We start from the raw sequence: 26,562 nt of genomic DNA, 5'->3' as shown, positions 1-26,562 counted from the left end.
TTCGGATATAGCTTAATTATAAAAAGAGCAGTAGACGAAAGTTGGAACAAAAATGGCTTAAGAAAAGTGTAAACAATATAATTTTTTTTCAAGGAAATAATACTATATAATAATACCAAAAATTTCATGAAAATGAAATTACTATTCAGGATATCATAACGATAAGATTGAGAGTATTGAATTGTAACTATAATTTGTTGTGAAATAAGGATAATTAGTACAAAAGAATCGTTTTAGACGTTATATTTACGTCATAAATTAATCATGAAAATCAGGAAAGTATAACTTGTGATGATATGATAATGGCATGCCTCAGATTTCCACAGAAAAATCTGACAGAACGAGTGTGTGAAAGAAATTATTTTAAATAGCCTTAACTTAATATCAATCATAGTATGTATTTTTTATATCGACTAATCGATGTGTTGAAATTCTTGTCAGCCATAATTTCAGCTTCTTCTTGAACAGAGATAATGAGTTTAGTTGTTTCAGTTCATTTGGTAGATCGTTGTATATCTTTGGCTCAAGAAACATGCTAGATCTCTGGGATATAGTTTTGGTCACATGTGGAACTAAAATGTTAAATTTTTTTGACCTTGTGGAGTAGGAATAATCTAGAAATATTTTGCTCCGATTTTTTTTCTGGTCAACGCAAGTGTTAAATGAAATATTTGTTTTACATCTAATATATTGCCAAGCTTGTAAAGGTCATCTGATGGGTAGGTAATTGGTTTTCTGCATATTATTTTCAAAATCCATTTTTGAATTATTTCAGCATTCTTTATAATGTTATTATATGCCCCTCGCCAAGATATTATGCCATATCTCAGTTGGGATTCCACTAATGCGCAGTACAGCATTAATAGATGTTTTTCTTCAAGAATGTTTCTTAATTCTAAATTCAAATTATACAATAGGCTTCTAATTTTTTGCACTAATTTCCTAATGTGTAAGTTCCATTTTAAATGATTGTCTATCATCACACCGAGATACTCTATTTCTGTAGATTATGTGATTTTCACGATGCTGTTTTCACCTCTGATTTTAAGGGGTTGAAGACTGGATAAGTTTTTGTTATTCACTGAAAAGGCTAAGTATTTTGTTTTAGAAAAATTTATAGTCAATAATTTGAAATTGAGCCAGTCAATGATTGTTTTAGAGTAATTTTGTGCTTTAGTGATGAGCGAGTTCCAGTTTTCGGCTTCATAAAAAACTGCTGTGTCGTCTGCATAGCTTATAATTGTCCCATCAGTGTGGAGATTAAACAGGTTATTGAGATATACTGTGAAAAGAATTGGACCAAGTATGGTGCCTTGAGGTACCCCAAACTTCATCACTTCATATTTACTTAAAATATTACCTACTTTGACACACTGCTTTCTTTCACTCAAGTAACTTTTAATGAGAGTTCCACGTTCCACGAATACCTAAATCTTCTAAAGCGTTCAGGAGTTTATTATGACTGACAGTATCGAACGCCTTGGCCAGATCAACGAATATGCAGAGGCACGGTTTACTACTATCAAATGATTTATAAAGTTGTGTAGTTAATTTCTTTATCGCATCCTGTGTTGACCTGGCCTCTCTAAATCCAAACTGTCTAGATGAGAGGAGATTATATTTCTCAAAAAAATCTGTTAACTTTCTCTTCAAAATATATTCTAGAATTTTAGTTATACCAGTGATTAGAGAAATCTGTCTATAATTTATGCATTTCAATTTTTCACCTTTTTTAAAAATGGGTTTAATAACTGTCGTCTTTAAAGATTTAGGCCAATATCCTGTCGTTAGTATTTTATTGATGAGCAGTGTTAGTGGCTCTTTAATATATTATTTAATATGCTGCAGAACTTCTACTGATATTTTATCTATTCCTGGTGCTTTGTGTTTTTTTAATTTGTTTATTATTTCTTCAACTTCCTCTGTATTTGCTTCTGTTAAATATATTGAGCTTTGGTTAACAGTTCTGAGCTCTTTATAATTCCGCGGAGTTTCTATTTTGAGCACTAGGTCCTCAACAATTTTAGTATAATGCTCTAAAAATTTTTTCGCAATCTCTATAGGGTTAGTTGTGGTTTTGTTATCCCCATTTTCAATTTCTGTTACTTGCGTGCTTTTGGATGGTTGGTTGTGGCATATTTATTGAACTGGGATAGTTGATAGTTGAATATGGGTGGGTTTATCAGTCATGGTGGTGGAGTACTAATATTTGTGGGATATACAGAAGGAAATTTCTGGATTTGAATTGATTCAAGATATCGTCTGATTATCCTTTCGTAATAGGGGGGTCTGTTCTTGGTCGGTCGTATGAGGTAAGAAACCGATTTGTTATCGTGTTCTTGTAAGTTGGATGGTTTTCATGTGATGCAACTGATGCTGATACATACGATAAACTCAACTGCATTCTGCGATGACTCAATGATGGTTCCCCAATTTCGCAATATGAACTTTAAACTGGACTCGTTCTGTATGCTCCTAAAATGATACGTAAGGCAGAATTATGTATTGTGTCCAGGGGCTTCAACGTAGTTTTCTTGGCTGAGGCATAAGCAATACACAGTGATCTGTAAAGTAAAAGTAAAGTTGAGCCTCCGCCCCTATTGTCTACCAGCTAAATGCAATGCACAATATGTGTGATAAACGCTTTTAAAACACCTTATTATCAAAATATGAATGAACTGACCCGCGACTTGATGAAATTAATAACACCACCAAGGAAACTACTCTGTTAGCGAAACGCGTCTAGAAATTAAAATGTTTGTGAAAATTGTATAATTATTATCATGGATCACCTCATTATCATATTTTCACAAAAACACTTGATCAAATTATGTGGAATGTAATCATCTAAAGGAACAATTCGTTCAGGCCAGTCTCAACACCCTACACAGTAGGTTAATGGACTGACACCTATCAGAAAACAACTACTCCCCTGGCTAATACCACGAAGGGCGTTGGATTATATCCGACAGGTGTCAGTGCAGGATTCTTCACAGAAGTTATTCCTGCATATGCTGTTGGCGATACAACTGCCGCAATAGATTTTCAATTATTGGAACACACTTGCAGACCGGTTTCGGGCTGTTTGGCCACTCGTCAGTGCAAGGTAGTGTATATCATCAACATAAAGTCGATGATTTCCGATAATTGAAAATCGAATTCCGTCAGAGTATCATTCCTCGAACTAAGCTGAAGACTACAACAAACAACAGGTTTGTCGACTTTATGTTGATGATATACACTACCTTGCACTGACGAGTGGCCAAACAGCCCGAAACCGGTCTGCAAGTGTGTTCCAATAATTGAAAATCTATTGCGGCAGTTGTATCGCCAACAGCATATGCAGGAATAACTTCTGTGAAGAATCCTGCACTGACACCTGTCGGATATAATCCAACGCCCTTCGTGGTATTAGCCAGGGGAGTAGTTGTTTTCTGATAGGTGTCAGTCCATTAACCTACTGTGTAGGGTGTTGAGACTGGCCTGAACGAATTGTTCCTTTAGATGATTTGATTTATAGCCAGTCTTCAAGTATGCCCACTGACTATACGTGAAAAATATGTGGAATGTTTTTGTTCCACTCTCGATAAAGAGATGGCGCTTCAAAGTATGACATCTATTTAATATTCTTCATGTCACGTTGTTGGAATATCTTCAAACAATAGTGTCACCGGTTATTTCTTTTGATGCCAGGCTGCAATTTTTTCGGTAAACTTTTATAAATTCATTTTATATATAATTATTAACTAATATTACTAAATTCATCGTTCCAGAGTCAGTATTCGGTCAACTCAATATAACAGTTATTACTGCCCCTTTGAAATGAAGCTTGCAGTTTCCTGTAATACCTTCTGATGAAACAATTGAAATTCAAAAGCCTTTTGAAAGTTGGATGACTAAACGAAGTTACTGCGTTTATTGTTATTCATTTTTTTACAGTTTTTTAGTGAAACAGGTGCAAATGATCCACATTGAAAATAAAATGGTAGTGATATTTTTTTTACCTAATTCAAAAATTTACCGCTGAACCTTTGTTTGTTTCAGGGGCAGCATGAGGGACAGAGACAGGGAATTGTGGTCGATCGGTGCTGGAAGATTCCTCAGTCATTCGGAGGATTTAGAAAGTGGATTGCATTCTCTATCTATTCAAAGGTTGGATGCCCTCATCTACATCGAAGGTGAGTTTCAACATTTTTCCATAATATCTATCGGGAATTTCAGATTATGAGTTGTTTCCTTACTGTAGTCCCTGAACAGAAGTTGACACTGCAATGAATTCTGATGATGTGACAATTGTCCAAAGATAGGTGATAGGTATCTAACATGTAATTATAAATTAAATTATTTTTCTGTAACTCGCTGAGAAAAATTTGAGGGAAAGAAGGAGAGTCAATATTCCTCTTGCCACTCAAAACATTTTGGAAGTTCGAAGAGAACTAAACTGTTAGTTGTAACATTCCGTACTCTCTCAGCGGAGGTTTGACTCTCCATAAAGAGATGGCGCTTCAATGTATCGACATCTATTTCATATTCTTTGTCATGTTGTTTAAATCTATTCAAACAATATCGTGAAAGGTTTATTTCTCTCAAAACAAAACTGCTACCTTGGTCTCAAACCTTTGTTTTCACCATTTTTAAATTATGTAAAGCTTTCACTTCCGTTAAATAGATGGCGCGACAAAAATGAAGCTATGAAGATGTAACTTCGCAATGACCTTGAGAAAATGAAAAAGTTCTTGATAATATAATTCCTGTTATATAAGAAATTCCTGTGGAATCGTTTGTTTTTCTCGTTAAAATCTGAAAATTTCTATATAAATGCTGGAAATAATTTGGAGGCCAGACAGTGGGCGACATCTAGCTGTAATAGTTCGAGGTTCAGCATTGATTATTATCATAAGAAACAAACACCGGAATGGAATATCCCTGTTACTTTTACCTTTGTATGAACAACATTTACCTTTGTATATCTTATATTAACTAGTTAAAGATAAGTAGTTTTCTATTCTAGCAACAATCTCAAATATTAGAAAAGTAATGAAAACCACCTGGGGTCTCGAACCAACATTATCTAAAACAGTTTGTCCTGAACTTTATATTGGTCAACTGGGGAGAACTTACCCTTAAAAAATGAAATAGAATAGAAATCGTTTTTGAATGAGACTAATATTAAGTTATATTAAAATCTAAAGAATGATTATTTTAAACCCAAATTTTTGAGAGATGAAATTATTCATTGAAATCAGTGAAATTAATTCTGCCTTTTGAAATCGGGAGTTTCAAGTACCTACTTTTGATTTGAGTTATTTGAGACGAATTCAAGATGGATATATGCGGGATCGTGAAAAATGGGAGGCATGTCTGCATTAGTTCTTCAGAGTGGGGATTTTTGATGCTCGAAGGGTGGTATGAATTTAAAAAATCTATGTTGGTTGTTCAACGATTAACACTTTGAATGTGATAATCGAAACTTGAGGGAGATAAGGATTAACGGAGTCTTACCTTTCAAAGTGCGATTTCTAGTGTGATATAACGGAATTCAGCGATAAAAATCAATTGGGAAAATTTTCTCTGGGGCTGATGAACGAGACATCAATTTTGATTGTATATATTTCGAATTATAATTACAGTTAGATCTCTTTGTCACGAGTCTTTCATTTGATAACTTGCCACACCCGTTTATCTCGATGTTTTGTTATGCTGTCGTTAATCGTTTGATAGGTAAACCGAGTTTATTCCTGACAAGTTATTTATTTATCTATAACATTTTTAGAATGTTGATCGAATACTTCTCTTGCGTAATCTTTGCAAGCTCCATACTGGGTACACCAGTTGCAACAGTTTATTTATTAATGTTGCAAATATTTGCGTAATATTTTTCATAATATATTCTTTCGGATGACATTTTGTAGCACGTTCTCCACGTTCTCAAAAATGGTTCCAAACAGCCGATTTCTTAGGTGGGCCTAGTTTCTTCAACAACAATGTAGGAGTAGCAGTTCAACAACATTAGTCTTTAAAGTAAGGTTTTATTTTGTGTGTGAAAAAGTTTGCGAAACGAGCGTAGCGAGTTGAGCAATTTCACGAACACAATAAAACTTACTTTTAACACAAATATAATACAAAGTTTTTCATACACCCGTCCTTTTTTCATAATAAAATAGATAAATTTAATATTTAAAAAAAAACACATTTTAACATATCTTGTCAGTTAACTATTTTCATGTTAAGGCATTTGCTGTGAAGTGGCCGTGTCAGGTGACACCGAATCACCTGGTTACCAACAAACAGCATTGTTTACAGCTCACGCGTTTTATTTGAAGTCACATTTAGAGTTCTTGCTGGTGTTTAAAGTCTTGCATAATGAAGAACAATAGTGAGGAATTGTGTGTTTCTGACGATATTGAAGAGGCTGTACGACATCGCATATTTTAATGTTCTTAGCTGGTGTAGACTTAAAAACATCGAAGGTAATTTCAGCGAAACCGTCTTCTTAGCCTATCTAGAAGAGGAATAAAAATTATGGATTTCGTCAACTTTGTGGAGCAAGTTTTCAATGAAAAAGTCGAGTGCAATATATTACAAGGCTCTTCAACATCGCAAGGTATTAATATGAGAAGTTGTTCTAATTGTACTTTTCATATTAATGTTCATAAATAATAATAATAATGTAATTAATGTATATAATACATTTGTAACAGAATTCAATCATATCTATACCTATTGTTCATGATAAAACTTCCTTGCGAATTGAATAATTGTGTTTTGTTCATTGCTATTTGGTCGAAATAAATCGTGTTAAAAATATTTTCAACACTCTACTTTGTAAAGATCATCTTTTAATACTCTCGACAACCATTAAAAATGACTCTTTTAATGAGAGTTGTACAAAAAATACATTACTTTATAATAATTTTACAAAAAAAAAATACACAAAAAAATGTTTCACTCGTTTACTGTTAACTCTGTCTCGTCTCTGATAATGACGTACACGAGTGATATTTATTTGATCATCGCATTTCTCGATTACTAATAATTCTCATCACTACCACGGAAAATAATTGAAAATAATCCAGAAATTCGAAACAAATTAACTGTGATACCACAGTATACTTATACAGTAATCTCACTTCGGGTGAGTTTTGGTTTGAATTTTCTACACGCAGACCCAGGAGTTGCAGTCTCAGGTCTGCGCAAATGACGAGTTCAAGACAGGCACGCAACCCTTCCATAGTCGAATTTCATGGGTTTCACCCAACCTATTGAAAAATTTGTTTGTTTTCTGAACAAAGTGTATTTAAAGCCTAAGGTAATTTCTTATTTAATGAAGGTAGAAATAAACTATCGAAGGCTTGACGAAAATGAGGAATCTTCTTTGACCTACTATCAAAATTATCATTTGTACAATTTTCTCAGGTGCCCAATATGATTTTCATCGGCTGTATTTTTTTGAGCAGTTTATATGAATAGTTGTAATGTTGAGCAGTGTTAAGACGTTTTGGTTGATATTGTAGTAGGGAGAAATGTCATTAGTGTCGTATACGTCAGCATTGTAAAAACTGAAACTCCTGGACACCAACATCAAAGGGACCGACGCTAAGTATTTGAGAATACTGTGATGTCACTGAGAAATTTATGTTTAATTTAAAAAAACAACCCCTCTATAGGGGTTTCCAAAAATTGCCTTGATGCACGGTATTTCACGTGCACGTGGCGGGGTATTGGTTAAAGTTTTCAACTAGCAATAATCGCACCTCGGATAAACCTCATCGGTTACGATATCGCCTCTGCGCAAAGCCGACTATTAAAATTATCCCCTGGATAAGGAAACATACCTGTCCAGGTATCGCGAGCCGGGTGTATGTGCTGACATCACACGGTGGTAATTGGAAATTCACCCCACTTACCCACAAAATGATTTATCAATTCCACAAGAAATAAAAGTTTTTTGAAGTGAAACAACTGTTATCTATCGTTTCTCACAACCAACTCTTTTGTACCCTGCCTCAAAACTTTATTATTTATTTGTGATATATACCTGTAATAGTATAGAATAACTCTTTCGAATGAAAAGGTCATCAGGTTCGTTTATACTATACTGTTTATACTATACTTTAAAAATTGGCGGAATGTTTGATTTGAACGAATATAGACTTTTTTTGAATGTTTTACTGATGCGGCATATATTCAAGCGTATAGTTTGTTTGCTAAATGTTGTTAGCTGTCCTCTTCATTCCATCATAAACAATCACAACTCAAAAGTTGTTTTGTATCTTCAATTACACAATTTGAACGAATAGATACGGTTTGTAGACAAGTGTGAAAACATAAACGGGGTTTAAACTAGCCAACTAGCCTTTCTTCAAGAGGTGAATGTTCTAGAATACTTGAAAACTGTACCAAACTCGGCCCACCATTAACAACAATTCGTCCAATCGAGAGCAAGTTATGCGCAGTCGACAATGATCTAAACATCAACTTTTATATTTTTGAATTTGGGTCTTGAAAATAATGGAATGTAAGGAATGTAACGGGGTTAAGTGCAAGAATAGCATTCTGCTGCACTTCTTCCCGATACATTTCAATACATTTCACTATTATTATTATTTATTATTCCAATCGTCAATCGTCATTTCCCTTGTAAAGTTGCGCTTTTATCCCTTCACATGATTTATCAACCGATAGCAAAAAATTATTACCCCGCTAATAGAAATTATATCACCTTATTACCCCTTCCTACTCTCCGGCTATGTATATCCGTTGGCGTGAATACAATGTGACGCAGTTCTTCGAGTTTCAGTCAATCGATGGCAGCACTTACGCTCAGCTCGCGATTAGAGGACAAGTATGTTTCCCTATCCAGTTGCGAAGTTGAAATCGTCAGCTTTGCGCAGAGGCGATATCGTAACCGATGAGGTTTATCCGAGGTGCGATTATTGCTAGTTGAAAACTTTAACCAATACCCCGCCACGTGCACGTGAAATACCGTGCACTAAGGCAATTTTTGGAAACCCCTAAGGGGGTTGTATTTAAATTCAAACATAATGAATACATAGGAATGTCTAGTATGAATTTTACCCTCTACTTTAGATAGGTACTATTGAAAGTAAAGCTTTTATTTCAGTAGAAAGCTTCTGACTTTCCTCAGGATATATTCCTGAACAATTTGAAAATTTCATTCAGGTAACTACTTAATGTCACTATTTCCCTCAGATAACGATTTCGTGTGGTGTTACAATTTAAATGCCTGTTTAATGATCCTTTTTCCTGAGTATAGTACATCAAACGTGTCACGAGAGGCAGCACTAGTAGTAGGGACAAACATAAACCATTCACATGTGAAAACAGTGTTATTTACGTAATTTTAATTTATTATTTAAAAATATAAATCTGATATAAAAAATTATTTTCTGCTAGTATAATCACAGCTTATATAGTAAGTAAGCTGTGGTATAATGCCAACAAAGCATTGCTGTTTTGCGAATTGTACGTCGGATAATCGATATCCGGAAGAAAACGTGTTTTTATACCATTTATAAAACTTCATAATAATGAGGTTAGATGTAAGAAATGGATACATGCTTAGAGGAGAGTGGATTTAACAGTGCAAAAAATAAATAAATATTCACATGTATGCTCTAAAACAAAAGGTAATGTACAGCTAAACGCAACAAAAAAGTCAATTGGGCGACACTCTCACAAATACATCATTGCAAAAATGTTTAATTACTTACCTGATCTGTACAAAACATACATTCATAAAATAAATAGGTATAATAATAATAGAGATATTGTTCATGATATACTCATGAATAAATAAATGATCCTCGTTTGTTCTTTAAAATAAAATACCTACGTTGTCATTGTTCGTTCATACTCGTTTACTGGTAAATGTATTTTCATTTATATATACATAACATCCCTTTCTTTTTAAAAAATTAATCATTCATTTGTGTTCTCAGTCTTAGTTTAATATTAAATTTTTGTCATCGCCTTGTTTAAATGTAAAATCAATTCTGCACATTGCACACTGCACATAATTATTTTAAATTACTTTTATTGCAGTTTGAATCTACCGCTACTCGTTTACTAGAGTCTGTATACTAACCTGTCTATTAATTCACTTTTTTTCCAGTTACTTTTAAATTACGACATGCAAGCCAACGTTTTAATGTTACAACAATGTTATCCTTTACAGTTGCAAATTTTAGTTTTGCTCCAGGAACATTTTCTTCCCTGTCCCTACCGAACTACTAGCGCTGCTAGTGATTTTTCGTACTTCACGAAAAAGGTTCTTTGGAGCATTACGAAGTCATCTCTGTTTTTAGATCGTTAAGGGTGATATTGATTTTTTTTAAGAAAATAACTATAGTACAGAAAGCAACAGTATAGGTGGTACAACAATTTTGTTGAGGAACAATTTGCTTTCACATAACGATCTAAACTAAGTAATTATGCAATAAAATTATGCTTGCTAATTTTTCATGATTGCCTTAATTTTTCGGTTTGCAGTTTATGGAATGATTTAAGAAAAGAATAGAAATAAATATAATTGCAAATAAGAAGATATTTCGTGGATGATTACTACGTATAAAAATGTCTTAGTAATCTGTACCATCCTGTTTTGAGAAAGAAAGATTTATGAGAGATATATAGTTAAAAGATGATGTTTATATACAAAGTAGCGTGTTGAAAATATTAGTGTGTTGAAAGTATTTTTAACATGATGTTGATGATTGCTAACAGTAATGCGACGTATTTATTTTTTTCCAACAATGCAAAAAAAACGACCTATTCTCGTTTTTGTATTTGAGATTTGAACAATCAATTATTTATCCATTAATTTAATGTCCTCTATTAATAAAAGGCACAGCTCTTTACGCTGGCAGGCTCCATATATTCCGAAATTAGTAGCAACTTTTATCATCAAATATTTTTCATCTGGCGATAAACCTCTAAGTGACGATATTGAAGAGGCTGCAAAAGTAGGATTTGCTTAAACATACGAGTTTTTGATGTTTTGGGACTACTTATAACTTTAATTTTTCCGCTTTAAATCAGCTAAGAAAATTAGAATATGCGATGTCGTACTGCTGAGCCGATTTTTTGGTAACTATTCAGTTTTGGTAACTGAATTTTATTATAGGTCGCCAAAAGTAGCCTTAAGTACATTTTCTATAAATACAGCTGCTACAAAAATACCCAATTGTGGAAGAAAATAAAAAAAAACTGAAGTATGAATGTAACTCACAAATTAGAAAACTAATTAAACGTTACTACTCATTTGTTTAAAATTAATGAAACAAAGTAGCAAAGTTTGTTTCTATTATTGTATTGAAAGAACAATTTTCCTTCATATTGAATTAATTTCAATATTTTTCACTCTAATACCTACGAAAATGATAAATCAATGAAACATCAATACTGACACTATTTTCAAATGAATTCATTAAGAAACATTTTCGTTTTTTTTGAGGTTGACAAGTGTCCATTAGTTGACATGAAAATAACAAAATCTCAACTATTACTAAGTTTATTCTTTTGAAAAGTTATGAATATTTTTAAATACAAATAAAAAGTATGTTCAAACTTCAAGATTTCATCCTATAACAATTTTTCAACTTTTGAGACGTTCGTGAATCTCGTCAATATTAATTTAGTGTCCTATGCTGCCGCCAGTAGTAAAAAGGCGGCAACTACAATTATTAGTGATTTTCAGGTTTAACGGTCGGCAAGTTGGTGTGACTGTTTTCAACCTATATACGAAGTTTAAAAGCGGTAAAAGTAGTCAGTATAAATAAAAAAAGGCGAATCAAATTGGCCGTAAGTTCGGAGCGTCATCAGTTCAGGAAGTTAAAAGGCGGCAAGTAGTAAATATTTAGTGAGAAAGCGGTAACTACAGAAAATGTTGTCAATTACCGCCTTTTTATTACAAACTCCTCGATTGATATATGTTAGTACTGACTGTTTTCTTGTCGGTGTCACAAATCGTGTTTATATTTTCTAAGTTAGCGTAACATAGTAGTGGTCAGTTCAGTAAATGAGTGAGTGCTGAGTGGAATTGTTAATAAATAAAAATAGTGCAAAGAATCCAGCATTCTGTTGAAATAATATTTCATAGAGGTCATCTTCTAGTGGCCTTAGCTAGAAATGAAAGCCTAATGTCTAACATTGTAAAGTGTAAATCAGCGAAAACAAATGAAAATAATTATCCTACTTTTTCTCCCCCGGACAAATCTTGTTACCGAAGTAGTTATAGTAGTAGTTTTCACTCTTCAAATCTTCCTTGCACGCGAAAGGAGCTGCAGGAATTACAAAATATCAATTGCAACAGTCACAACACTATTGATAATACCAATATAGAAATATGTGATGCAGATTTTCAACAAAATGATGACCTAGGTAAAAATAATTTTTTATGTTACGAACTGATTATCTAATTGACACTCATTATTTTAAGATGTTGAATCTGATAAGATAACCGATTGTACTGAAATTAGAGAAGTTATATTTGCAAGAACAACTTCAACGTCCGATCAGCTAGATGTTCCCAATGATATTCAAACAACTCCAATTTATGTTAATGTTAAGTTTATATATAACATAGTACTTGTGGTTTGGGGGTGGTTATTATTTACAATATTTGCAGACAATAGTTGGAATATTGATATCAACAGCATAAATGAATTCATTTATGTCCAAGAGAGTAAGGATGATAGCAATTCAGGCGTCTTCAAATATGGTGAAAAGGAGATACCATCGGGCTCAGCTGTGATATTGAAGGATACTAATTCTTTTACACATGAGCATGCACCTTTTTTACCAGTCTCTAATGAGAATAACAAGATTAACGTTATACAAGCAGATTATAATAATACCGACACCAATCGTGAAAGTAGATTCTGAAGACCAATTCAATCAAGAACATATTATGGATCCCTCGAATAGTCTTTTATTGGTTACCAAAAAAGGTAAATCCAGAAAAAGGCTTACTCTTTCGACGCCACTTGATGCGAGAAAAACAGCCAAAAAAGATGAAAAACGAAAAGAATATTACGTTAAACCTCCATGTTCAGTCGATTGTAGAAGAAAATGTATCTCGCATATAGATGAGAATAGGAGAATCCAGATAAATGATGAGTTCTGGCAAATGAGCTGGGATGAACAACGTCAGTTTATTTTGAATAATACTCAAAGGTTGAACGTTAAAAGGCAAACTAACAGAGTTGATGTTTCTGCTAGGAAAAATAGCTACACCTATTACATGAAGAATGGTACCATTTTTCAAGTATGCAAACCATTCTTTCTGACTACCCTTGGTTTCACGCCAAGCAACGACAAAGTTGTTCCTAACACTCTCAATATGTCTGTCAATCACCTTACGTTTACACGCGATATGCGAGGTTTGTATATCATTTCGGTGTTTAATACAATTTTCCGCCTACCTCTATCCGAAGTATACAATTCCTGGCCTCAAAGTAGGAGGCAAAGTCGTACTTTGTTATTTGAGGGAGGCGGAAAAATCATATGTATAACATGGGGGTAAAGTACCTTTTCCTCCCTTGAATGATCAATGCCTTCCGCTACGCGACGAAAACTTCATACTCGGGAAGAAAAGTGAAACTTTTCTCCCTTGTCATACAAATAGCTATTATTCAGTCAGTATTACTTTTCAGGAAAGAAGCCTTCTAAAACTGGACAGAACTAAGATACGGCTCCATATTGAATCATTTCACCCCTCAATCTCTCATTATCGTAGAGAACATGCTCCCAATAGACGGTATCTACCAAGTCTTTTAACTTTGACATATATGTGTAAGGAATTTAATAAGGATTATCCAAATTTTGAATGTTCGTATGACGTATATAGAAATGTTTTGAAAGAACTCAATATTTCCTTTGCCAAACTTGGCCACGAAGAGTGTGAGATTTGTAGAACATTCGATCAACACGAACACACTAAAGATAATCTGCAAGCAGATTGTACCACTTGTAATTCATACAGCTGTCATAAGGATAGAGCTAATAAATCCCGAGATCAGTATCGTAAAGATGTCAATATGTTGAATAGACATATCAGACGTGTGCTTCTCTGCGGATCTGCAGAAAGTCATAATGCAACCACTCATGGATCAATATAAAATTGTCCTATTTACCCCGAGAATCGTCTTATTCAATGAAAGTTTTGTTCCTGTAGATGTACATCAACGTCAATTAAATCCCATTGCCATTCTATGGCACGAAGGAATTTCTGAAAGGAAGAAAGAAGACATAATCAGCAGCTTTCATGCATTTTTACTCAAAAACAGGGATGCTACCACGATAACCTCTGGTTAGACAACTGTTCGGCACAGAACAAAAATTGGTGTTTCTTCACGTTTCTGGTCTATATTGTTCATAATCGTACTGAGATTAGTGCAACACAAATTTACATAAAGTATTTCAAACCAGAACATACATTTATGAGCGCAGATAGTTTCCATCACCATTTCCACTGCATTTCCATGCAGCCAAAAGATTTTGCAAATTAGCTGGATTGCACTTCACAGGCCAAACTTAAAAAAATCAACCCTCGGCCATATTTGAATAGCATAGTTCAGGTTTGTGCAACTAGGGGTAAGAATACCCTCAGATACTGGACGGATTTTGATGGTGAAGCAGTTGAATTAAATTTTTTAACAGCAAAATCAATTAAAACAGGTATAACAAAATCAAAATTTCGAAGTGCCTTTCGTGGTATACCTCAAAATAAAAAAGATACCATCATCAAGAATTTATGTCCACTAATGCCGGAGAAGAGGAAACAGTCTGGCATAAAATGCCTGTTGAGGACGTTGCCGATTTGAACGTTGTTCAAGAATAAACATTTTTTATTAATTTTGTGTCTAATAAGTTTATTTTCTTATATTTTGCGTTCATTTTATTCAAGTGATCTGAGACATTCGAACAATGATTCGTATTTTTGGTACTTGCCGCTTTTATATAACGTATTACCCTACTTTTTGTCTATTATCAAAGTAGTTGAAACGGATGCATGTGATACAATGTAAATGTTGCCGCTTTTATTTTACGTATCGCTCTAGGCTCCAAATTGTAGTTAAAACGATGCATGTGTTAAACACAATGCAAAAATATATATTCCAGAACACAAACACTTCCATATTTTTCACAACCGAAAAGAAATATTTTAAAGTTCTTTCATTACTTTCGAGGCGTAGCACAAAAATGTTTTTCACCATTTTCTCAAAACTGTACTTATGGTAATTGCCGCCTCTTAACTACAGGTGGAAAATGAAAAATATTTTATGTTTGAATTAATGAACACCGGGACAGCGCGTACGCAGTCCCGACTACCAAAAATTACGCGCCCGAGTTATCCGCATTAGGGATAATCGCAGGTGTCAGCCCAACCGAAGTGCAATGGAAGGGCCTCGTCCTGGGGGAACCGCCTTGTTGATCACGGTTGACCCCTACGCCAGGTAAGTATGCTTACTGATTGTTTCCCAAGAGTATTTCAATATAATCTCTAAACAAACATCAGTCAGATGTTACTAAATGACAGAATGCGCCATCTATTGGTCGTAGAAACATATAGTATTTCGAGTTTAACATCTTGAAATGATAAATGTGTATGGGAAAGGTATAGGCTTTGTAGACAGTCTATGTATTTATTATAGTAAGGTATGGGAGTATAGACATTGTGTACATAGAAACATTTCTAAATATATTGATTTCATTTTTATTATATCCGATATTTCTGAAATAATTAGGCAAAAAAAACTTACCTACATTTTTATGTAATTCCAATAATACTGTGAAAATATCTATTTTTATAATCACTTGAAATACATTATTTTTCCTCTATTTCAGTGTTAGCTGAACACGTGATTGTGTTAGGTCCAATGTTTTTTGGGGCGCTAAATCAGAAGTTTCCCAATATATTTTTTCGATCGCGTTTTGAAACAGCCAAGAGTAGCCAAAATTTGACTCTTTCCGATAGGAGATAAATTCAAAGAAGATACTTTTTCTACAATTTGAGACCAGAAAGAGATTTTCAGGAACTTCTGTTTTTGAAATAGAGCCATTGAAAAATTTACTTCTTACCCATGAATTGTCATCCTCATTTTGGAGGTGAATGTTGCTAAATCAATGTTTTCCTTTTTCTCAAAAGAAAGGAAAGGTAGTCAGCTTTAATTCCAGTCTTGGATATTTATTTCATAACGGTGTGATATTTATATAATATTTATGTTTTACCTTTTGAAAGACACCTTCATAATGATTACATATTTATACAGTACAGTACGGATAATAACTTTTTTTCTAACTTCCAGTGACAATAACAGTCATACAGGTACATACAGTTTTATGAGAATTCAATAAATCTTATAAATAATACCACCTCTTCAAAGTTTTAGCAAGAACACACTTCACTCGTTAAAAATTACAAAGTAAAAGAAAATCCAAACACAAATTTAACGAATAAACTATCTTCATACATAATATATACGGCATCTGACAAATAGATGGCGCTGCAGCTTAATATCTGTTAATGTTGAAAAATGTTTTAAGGAACTTTCAATAATAAAGTAATAATTTAAAAAAAAGTAATTATGTTATTTGGAATAGTATGTACATGAAATCTTGTATAATAAAACTCACAAAAAGATAAAAAAATAATTGCACAACGAAAAATTATAACTTGAAATGTTTCTGTGATATGTTGTAGCAATACAAATTTCATTTCTAGAAGTCAAACTTTTCATATAGTATTCTAAGGTCGAGGAAATAAAACTTATAGGTACTATTGAAGTCCTCTATACCTATTTATATAACATAAATCTTTTCTCTCATTCTGCATTGAAGTATGTTCTGAAATACTTTTGAGAAATGGATCGAAATACCTAAATGTTTTTGATTTTATGACAAACCTGTCAGACTCATGAAATACTTGGTGAAAATTTTGGAATAAATTATTTGGTTGGCGACGAGTATATCCAAAAGGCAATATTGAACATTGTTCTAGAAGAAGTAAAATTCTTTGTTGGCCTAAGGTGGCTACCGCTTGTGAAAAAAATTGATATCTGCTACTGACAGCCATATCTTTAAATGGTCAACTTCCTGCAAAATAGTTTATTCTGTAGTATTGTCTAAGGATGCTTAAATCCTTAGACAATGGATGTAATATGTATTAGACAATGGTATTAGATCCTTACGTCTGTACTGAAAAAGTTGTTTCTAGAAAACTTAAACTACTGCCCGACAGATGGCGAAACAATATTTTGTTTCGTTGACTAACCACATAATAATATATTTGGAAGTTTTTAAACTATTTACCAGAAGGAGGACCATCTTAAAAGTTTTATTTGTACTTTTGTATACTTTGAAAATTTTTTTGAAATAAAAGAAAATATTTGGTGTATGAACCAGCTATGAGTCCTTTTTTAAATTCCAGTTTCGATTCCAGAATGTAACACTATAAGAACACTATAATAATATATCTGATGATTCATTTCCCCTTAAATTTCTCACTAACGGTCCAATCTGTGAATGTTTAGTCATTAGTATTTAGAACACAAGGAAGCGACATTTGTGTTTCAGAATTCATTGTTTTGAAAATTCAAAACATTGTCGATGAGAAGTTAAAAACGTTTTTATATGAAATTCAGGAGTCAGTTTCAGATTGAAAACGATATTTTTATAGAATTTCTATTATGGAATAATGTAAACAACGGTGTAAAGCTTTTCTCCGAATATTTACTTTCATCAAATAATGTAACTCGTTAATGTTTTTTATTCTTTCTTCACAACTTTGCCATTTTCTTTATATACTGATAGATGAGCACAAATAAAAAATGGGTTTTCCAAATTTTAATCGCTCCACCAAACACTTTTTCCTTTTCAAATCTTGTTTAAAAGTCTTTCTCTTAACCAATGTTATTTTATTTTTTCAATAATGACATCATTCTTCTGTGACGGTATTGACATTGTTCGAATATGTTTCTTTACTCAACTACCATTTTTAGATTTCTATATCTTAACCGTGCTTTCCTAAGTAGGAGTCAAGATGCATAGAAACCCTGGTGTTCAACCGATTCGCTTTTGTTTTTTCAATAAAATGAGTAAAACAAAATTTTTATGTTAAACAGTTTTATTGAAAAAAAAAGCAAATAATACAAGGCCCATAGAAGCTTAGAAGTGGCATTTTTGTGTCACCTAAAATTTTCAGTACTTACCCTAACCACCAGAGGGCGATGACAGTACGATGTCAGTATTTGATGTGATCACCTACAGAACATGGTAGCAATCGTTTACAAACCAGTCGGCTTTTCGATTTATTTTAATTTTGGCGTACATCACGACTTTGATATGACCTGGCTGACTGGTTGTCAGCGAGGTAGCTACCCAGGTGTGTTGATACTCACGTTAAATACTGACATCGTATTGCCATCGCCATCTGGTGTTCAGAGTAAGTACTTGAAGTTTTAGGTGAACTTTCTCTTCTTTGGTAGAAGTGATTACACCATCTTGGTCGGAAACTTATACTATTGCCCCAAAGATGGCGGTAAACCTATTCACTGGCATTATTATTTTTGAGGCCCAAAATTATTTATATATTTCCTCTCATATATTAGGGAAAATGAATAGAATTATTTTAAATATTATATTTGGCTAATCAGCTATTTTTTCTGGAGCAACCCATTATTTTTAATTTAACAACATTCTGAGTTTAGAATGGGAATTTAGGAAAATTTCTAGTGTGAAGACACGGATTTAGCAAATTTTATTTTCGACTTTGTGACACTTTTACGTATTTGTAGTTCTGAATTTCATTAGAGAGACGAAACAGGAAAATTTCGATATATTTCATTTCATATATTTCCGTGGGAATCGGTGCGACTGGAAAAATATTTTTTCTGATTATTATTTTTTGATAACCGAATAATAAAAATTATTCAGTCTTGAATTGAAAATACCCAAAGTGGTATCAAATCTTCAAATCTTATGAATGCGAATTATCTGAAAGAGCACTTTCTTTAAGCACGGATCATTAGCGACCCGTTCTTCCGATTAAATTTTTCCCAAGAATGAGACTATTTCTCCGACATATCATAAATCATTTTTGACGTCAACTAAATTGCAATACTCTGGACAGCCATTACTCCAATTATTTCTCCACTTTAGCCGCTGAGGAAGATATTGAATTATGGAAGGATCCAAGCTAAATTTTCGCCGACGGCTGTGAACAAACAGTCCATTAGCGGAAGGATAGCATGTTAGTCCTCGAGACCGACTTTATCAGTATGGTAAATGCTTGCTGCTCGCCGACGTACATACACTGAAATATTGACCAAATCTAAAAAAAAATATCTGGAACGTTTGTGATGTGTTAAATGTGTTAAAAATCATCAAAAGGACAACATATTCTTAGAAAAGTCCAAGGAATAGTCCCAAGAATAGTCCCTTGAATTTTTGCCGTATGTTTAATAAACACCCTGTATACCAAAACCAGTAGAATAAATATGTATTGGGATGTTAAGCTACAAAAACGCATGACATTAAAACGGACAAAATGTTTGTCCCAATTTTTTTTCATTAAAGATGGAGAAGTAGAAAGCCAAAATCTTTTCCAAAACGTGGCCATCTTTTCTGATGTACTTGCCGCTGACTGTGGATGTTTGCATCTCGCCAACATTTTGATACCGTGTGTCCTCAATTCAAATTTCTTTCAAATACTTATATATTTTTCTGTTTTCTGACTTCTCTGATACTCCGTAAATATATTCTCAACGATGGTAAGTCATCGGGTTCTAATAAACCAAATGTTTTGCTGCGTTCTTTTCTTTGAAAACCACTTGTTTTGATATAGTCTAATCAACAAGTTCAAAAACAATGAAAAAATAGAGATAAAGGTCCTGAAAATATGAGTGATAGCTCATTCGATTCGGAATCACCTCTAGAAAAAAGTTTTTGAAGGATTTTGGTGCAGGTCAAAAATTGCAATTGTTGTTAACAAAATAAGTTAAAAAAAAGGTATTTAGTTTTTCGTTAATAACTCAATAAATATCAATATTCAAGCAATTTTGAAAAAAGTTCGTTGAAAAGGAAGAAATTTCCGATAAAAAAGTTTCAACTCCCGAAACTCTATCTCTATTATTTATAATTTTAATTTGACGTTGAAAATAGGTTTCCGCGCGGTTGTTACGGCATGCGCGCGCTGCCGCTAAAGAGAATTTATCAAGAGAAATCTTTTTTTTTATAACATAAAATGTCATTTTGAAAATTTAAAAAAAATCTAGTATCTTCTTAACACTTGAATGAATCGAGTCCCGTAGAAAAAAAAGTTTTATCACCATTTTTCAAAAAGTTATTCAATTGTTAACTAACAAATTTTTTCCCAATCCCCGTTGGCATAAATAATGGGATGAAAGGTATAAATAATTGGCCTATAAATTTTGAACTTCGTGGAACCCTTTTGATCCTGCGAGTAATTTGTTTGTTTGTTTTTTATGATTTTTTATAACTATTGCAAAATGAAATATCTGAAAATTGTTGATAATTTTTTTTTTCAATTGATATTTAGCTATGTCTGTTTTCACATTAAACAATGGCAGTTATTAACATAGGATATGAATTTTTTACGTAATTTGTTTATTAAATTGTTTTAAACAAATAGAGAAATTCAATATTTTTGAAAAAGTTTTTTTTGCTATTCTGTTGTCTAGAGATACTTATGATTAAAAAAAATAATTTGCTTTTAAAAATCATAATTTATACTTTTAAATAGTTTGGCGAAAAAAAAAAAATTGATCTATTATTCAATTGTTTATTAGTTCAACAATTTGTTATATATAAATATTGACCAACGTTATATTTTTTTCTGAAGCAGATACAAATTATAAAAACATCTATATAAAAAAAGTGGCATATACATTTTTTATTTATTTATTATAATATATTTTTATGGCACTTTTTTATATATAGCTGTTTTTATGATTCTTTCCTGCTTCAGAAAAAAAATATAACATTGGTCAATATTTGTTCATAACAAATTGTTAAACTAATGAACAATTAAATAATGAATAAAAAGATTTTTTTTTCCAAACTATTTAAAAGTGTAAATTATGAGTTTTAAAAGAAAATTATTTCTTAACTTATTATTTAAACAATGGAAATATGAAAAAATCGATTTTAAACTATTAAACATTGAAATTAGGAAAAAAATAAACAAATTGCGTAAAAAATTCATATCCAATGTTAATAACTACCGTTGTTTGATGTGAAAACAGACATAGTTAAACATCAATTGAAACAGAAAAAAATTTTCAACAATTTTTAGATATTTCATTTTGCAATAGTTATAAAAAATCATAATTAACAAATTAATATTATTATAAATAATGGAGATAGAGTTTCGCGAGGCGTGACTTTTTCATCAGAAATGTACTCTTCTTTAACGAGCTTTTTTCAAAATTGAGTTATTAACGAAAAACTAAATACAATTTTTTTAAATCGTATTTTGTTAATAACAATTGCAATTTTTTACCTGCACCGAAATCCTTCAAAAACATTTTTCTAGAGGTGATTCCGAATCGAATGAGCTATCGCTCATATTTTTAGGACCTTTATCTCTATTTTTTATGTTTTCGAACTTGTTGATTAGACTAATATTCCCCAAACTTTGCTTCTGTTCATTTCGGATCTTCTTGTATAGTTACACAAATTTTGTCCACTGTTGGCTGAAAGAAAAAGACATATACTTCACGCCTTATTTCCCGTTCTATATTTTCGTCAATATGCAATGTTGGTCAACCTGGAGATGACACTGTTGATTTTATAGCCTCTTGCTTGAATTCTTTTATTATTTTGTGAAGACTTCTTTTCGAAACACCCTGCATTGTAGAATATACTTCCACAGTATTGTCTACTCACACTGTCATTTTTAGAACTCAACGTTTCATTAAATTTTGAATCAAATTTGTGATTTTTTCATTAGAAATGAAGATATGTAGCAAAATAGATCTTAGAAAATCCACACAGAGGTAAACTATGAGTATGCTGGTCGAATGTACCTAAATTAGGATTTCAGTTGGTTATTTCATTGTATTCTTTTACGAGGTCATAAAAGAAACATTCTTGTTGAAATATTTCATTTTTATTATCCCGAATAACTGTTCTGTAGCAATCTCAATAACGTCCGAGAGGATAACCTAAAAAAGAAACATTTCCATAATTGGGGAAATTGCATATTCACAAAGTTTTGCAGTCAAGATTTGACAAATTGTCATACGGATATAGCTTTGATTGTGATCTTTAGGCGAATCGATTAGAACATAAAACGAACCTTATATGCTCATGAGAAGTATTAGAATACATTTCCAAGGTGAGAAGTCATTTTTAAAAGCTTCAAAGTACCGATATCGATTCGAATCAGAATTTATGTTCGATTTTTTCGTATTCTCATCTTTCAGGGATGAATCAAATGGTAAGAACAACAGGACTTTCAGAGAAAAAGGATATTATGTGTGGTGTACCACAAGGATCAGTTTTAAGACCAGTCTTATTCTTATTATATGTCAATGACATTTCAAATTTGAGCATTTCTGGTAAATTCACTCTTTTCGCTGATGACACGACGATATTGTGAAACAACAAAAACTCAAATGATTTACACAATGCAATATCTACTGATATGAAAAAAATCAAAGAGTGATGTGATTTGATGCTAATTCGTTATCCTTTAATATCACTAAAACAAAGATTTTATCATTCAGAGGTGCTCTTAATGACCTGTCATTTGGTGATAACTTAGTGATCAAGAACGAGACTCAAACTAAATTACTAGGTATTCACATTAACAATAAGCTCGAATTTATTGAACACATCAAACAATTTAAAAGTAAAATTTGTTATGGATGTTATGCAGTGAGACTACCTTCAATAAATTTGGGACTCAAAACTGGCAGAACGGTGTATTACCCCCCTCGTTGAATTTCATCTACGTTATGGAATACCGTTTTGCGAAGTATGCAATTCATCAGCACTTCTGTCTGTAAGTATTAGTACTGTAGAAGCGGGCTATCAGGTATACGTATTGGATTAAACCTCATGATTCATGCAGACACAAATTCGTTGAGGAAAAGATTTAAACAGTCATTGCTTTGTTCATTATGAAATCCGTTCATGTATAAAAATATGCCACTATTCGAATCTTCATGCAATTTTTATAGCACCCGTTCGTTCCATCGCGTTGAAATTGCCAATTCCTTTAACAAATTTGGCCAGGGATTCTATTTATCACAATGGAGTCAAGTTGTTTAATCACTTGCCCTCAGATATAGGTAAGACAAGCACATTTGACCAACAAAATGTTTAGAATAAGAGTAAAAACATTTCTTGCCGATAGACCCTATTATAATTTGCAAGAGTTCTATAATGATGAATTTACGTAACAAATTGTGCGTATTTGAATATATGTTATGTAAGATTTTTGTTTATATTCTGGCTTGGATATAAATGTTTGTTTGTCTGGTGTAATAGGTGTTTTCATTTATGTAATATTATATATGAGTATATAAGTATATAAGGGCTATTCAAATTCGTTTCTGTACATGGAGATCTCGTAAACGACAAGAGATAGAGTGTCGGTTAAATTATAGCAAAGTTGCGTATTTCAGATACCTATTCAATGATGTGAAGAAATCGAATATGGCTCTTTTGGTTCTATAGATATACAGGAAAAACAAAAAAATCCCAAATTATTTTTTCCCTATATCTTCTTTATTCGCAGGCATATTGAAAATCTGTTCACATTTTGCTATTGGCACTTGATGTGGGCTCTCAGAATATATCCATGAATCTTTTATTCAGGGTGTCATCTGATTTGGGCCACCCCCATCTTTGAATGTTAGGTTCGTATTTAAAAATTCAACGATGGGGGGTGGCCCAAGTCAGATAACACCCTGTATAAAAGATTCATGGATATATTCTGAGAGCCCGCATCAAGTGCCAATAGCAAAATGTGAACAGATTTTCAATATGTCTGCAAAAAAATATTTTGGGATTTTTGGTTTTTTCTGTATATCTTCAGAACCAAAAGAGCTGTATTCGATTTCTTGACATCATTGAATAGATCTCTAAAATACACAACTTTGCCACAATTTAACCGACACTCTATCTCTTATCGTTTACGAGTACCCCATGTACAGAAACGAATTTGAATAGCCCTGTATATGTATCATATAAGTCTCGATACTATTTTTGAACAAATCTGCACACAACCATATTTATATAAAATTAGATGATAAACTTCATAGTGTATGTTCTAACTTTACTTTTCTATACTTAACATTTATATTTGTGGAAAAAACTCCAGTAATATTCATTACTTACATTTATACTTATTTTTCACAAGCTTTGTCCACAAGATTTATTCTTGATGACAATGAAGTATATTATTATTATTATTATACCTGCACCGTTATCATTCACAGGAAATCTACGAGATATTGTAGTAAAATCCTTCGGCTTTGTGCAATTGTTTTCCTCGAGAAAGGATTATCCGTTTATTCCGCTTCAGATAATTTTCTGAATCAATATGAAAGCTTGTTGGGGGTAGCAGTTATTTGACGAATATATCAGATCTAAATAAGGCGATTGGTTGTGATATAATGAAAACTATTTGGGAAACGGCCAGATAGTCGCATTTTCGGAAACGAGTTTCCTTTGTGGATATTCATTAGTGAAGGAGTTATCTGCTATTTCCAATTTCTTTTCTTCGACTCAGGATGAAAAGAAGAATAAAGAAAAAACAAAATTTATTGCCCAACAGATGAATCCATTTACAGGACAATATATAATATAATAAATCAGTATCAATAAAGGTTACTTAAACTAAATATATAACAAAAGATTGACATATTAAGGATTTGACAAACAAAGAAATAAATTCACATGATCGAATTAAGAAAAAAAGATAACATATTAATTAATCATTATGTGTAAATAACATGAAATGAAGACAGTAAGCAAGATGATGGTTTGTTCAATTCTAAAAATGAAGAAAAATATAATATAGTTTACAACATTTCTTGGTCTTCAGTGGAATGAAATTAATATCGCATTGACTGCAGTGGGTATTAGAATTATCACACATTAAATTTATAGCATCTAGTAAAAGGGATATAGAAAGTGATCTGTCTACGTGTAGGTAGTAGCTGGAGATACGTTGAAGTTAATTTGTTCTAGTAACGAGGGTGCATCAATGGAACAATGCATAGTTTTGCGATAATCTGTTTAAAATCTGTTTTTCCGTTAATCAGCTGTCGCCCCCATACGAACAACAACTCTCAGAAGTTGAGAAACTTGTGCGAGCTAAGGACTAACGAGGTCTTACTTTTTAACGTGCGATTCCTAACACGGAATCACGGTTTAGATTCTTCAATTGGGATTATGTAATATGTGACTTTTCATACATATGCACGAGTCTTTCATAAAAATGAGGAATAAAAACATTTATTTTCACTTAAATATTCAGAATAAATCGGGACTGGATATAGTATATGAAGAACAGTATTTTGAGGTTGCAGTCAGGTTTTGAGGGCTATTCAAAGAAAACTTTTTGTTTCTGGCAAGCTTTTAAAAACAATGATAGTATAATAGGCAAAAAATATTATTTAATCATTTTTGAATTACTCCAACTAAAAATAAAGAAAACTCTATTATAATTTACAAAATTTCTTGCACGGAATGTAACAAATCATATAATGAACAAACATCAAGAACTTCAAAAAGTCGAATCGTTTCTCATAAAACTGCAGGAGGAACATAAACAGATGTGCATTATCAGAACATGGTAATGAAAATGACCATAAAATGGAATACAACAATTTCACTGTCCTCTGTACAGAATCATACCAATTGAAAAGTGTTTTTTGGAAATGGTATACATCAATAATGACGATATATCCAATAAAAGAACTGATTTGAATAATCTCAGTCAAATTTATACCTACATTCTCAAATGTTAAAAGGAAATAATTTGCTTACAATCTAAATTTTCTTCCTTAAAATTATTGTCACTGTCAGTCACTTCCTTTAAAAAAGAAATGTTTAATGTTTAGTAGAGATACTTATTTTCTCTTTCAATCTCACGTTAGTAGATAAATCCGTTTGTGATATAAAAAAAGTGTGCGTCTCGGGACACCCAACAGAAGTGATAACTTAAACTAATCTTAGTAGAACTATTAATTATAGAAATTGTTTAACTTGAGAAAAGGTTATTATATAGGTTATTACTTAAATTTTCTGATAATGTAAGGAAAGGTTATTTATTAATAATTTTTTTTATTGTTTATCATGAAAAATTAAAAATGAAACTTTCTATATTTTTTACCACTTTTATTTATAACTGTCGTTACTGCAGTTTCGTCCTATGTGAGCATTTTCAAATGCAATAAAATTTTGTATTAGTTGTATTAGTTTAAACAGACAGAAACTGCATTAACGATAGTTATAAATAAAAGTAGTGAAAAACATGATCTCCTACCACGTAGTAACGGCTAC

The 26,562-nt window shown here is 32.4% G+C and overlaps 1 protein-coding gene and 3 non-coding genes across 4 annotated transcripts in view; 2 read left to right on the top strand and 2 right to left on the bottom strand.

The window, feature by feature from the left end:
- Positions 1-26,562, top strand: part of LOC111514053 (uncharacterized) — a 453,014-nt gene that overhangs the window by 15,185 nt on the left and 411,267 nt on the right. Inside the window, exon 2 of the mRNA XM_074184385.1 lies at positions 4,045-4,178. Within this exon, the coding sequence (XP_074040486.1) occupies positions 4,052-4,178 (127 nt within the window). The 5' untranslated portion in view covers positions 4,045-4,051. The remainder of the gene's footprint in view (positions 1-4,044; positions 4,179-26,562) is intronic.
- LOC111507335 (U4 spliceosomal RNA) lies at positions 7,659-7,799 on the bottom strand. The gene has a single exon (XR_002722380.2). It is a non-coding gene; the product is annotated as a U4 spliceosomal RNA (small nuclear RNA).
- On the top strand, positions 8,883-9,023 carry LOC111507334 (U4 spliceosomal RNA). Its single transcript, XR_002722379.1, has one exon. It is a non-coding gene; the product is annotated as a U4 spliceosomal RNA (small nuclear RNA).
- On the bottom strand, positions 15,324-15,487 carry LOC111507332 (U1 spliceosomal RNA). Its single transcript, XR_002722378.2, has one exon. It is a non-coding gene; the product is annotated as a U1 spliceosomal RNA (small nuclear RNA).

The sequence above is a fragment of the Leptinotarsa decemlineata genome, unplaced genomic scaffold (assembly GCF_025532065.1).
Source record: "Leptinotarsa decemlineata unplaced genomic scaffold, Ldec_3_MD MMD2_tig00026354_RagTag_RagTag, whole genome shotgun sequence".
Lineage (NCBI taxonomy): Eukaryota > Metazoa > Arthropoda > Insecta > Coleoptera > Chrysomelidae > Leptinotarsa > Leptinotarsa decemlineata.
Note: the sequence above shows the minus strand (reverse complement) of the source record. Positions and strands in the feature narration are given on the sequence as shown.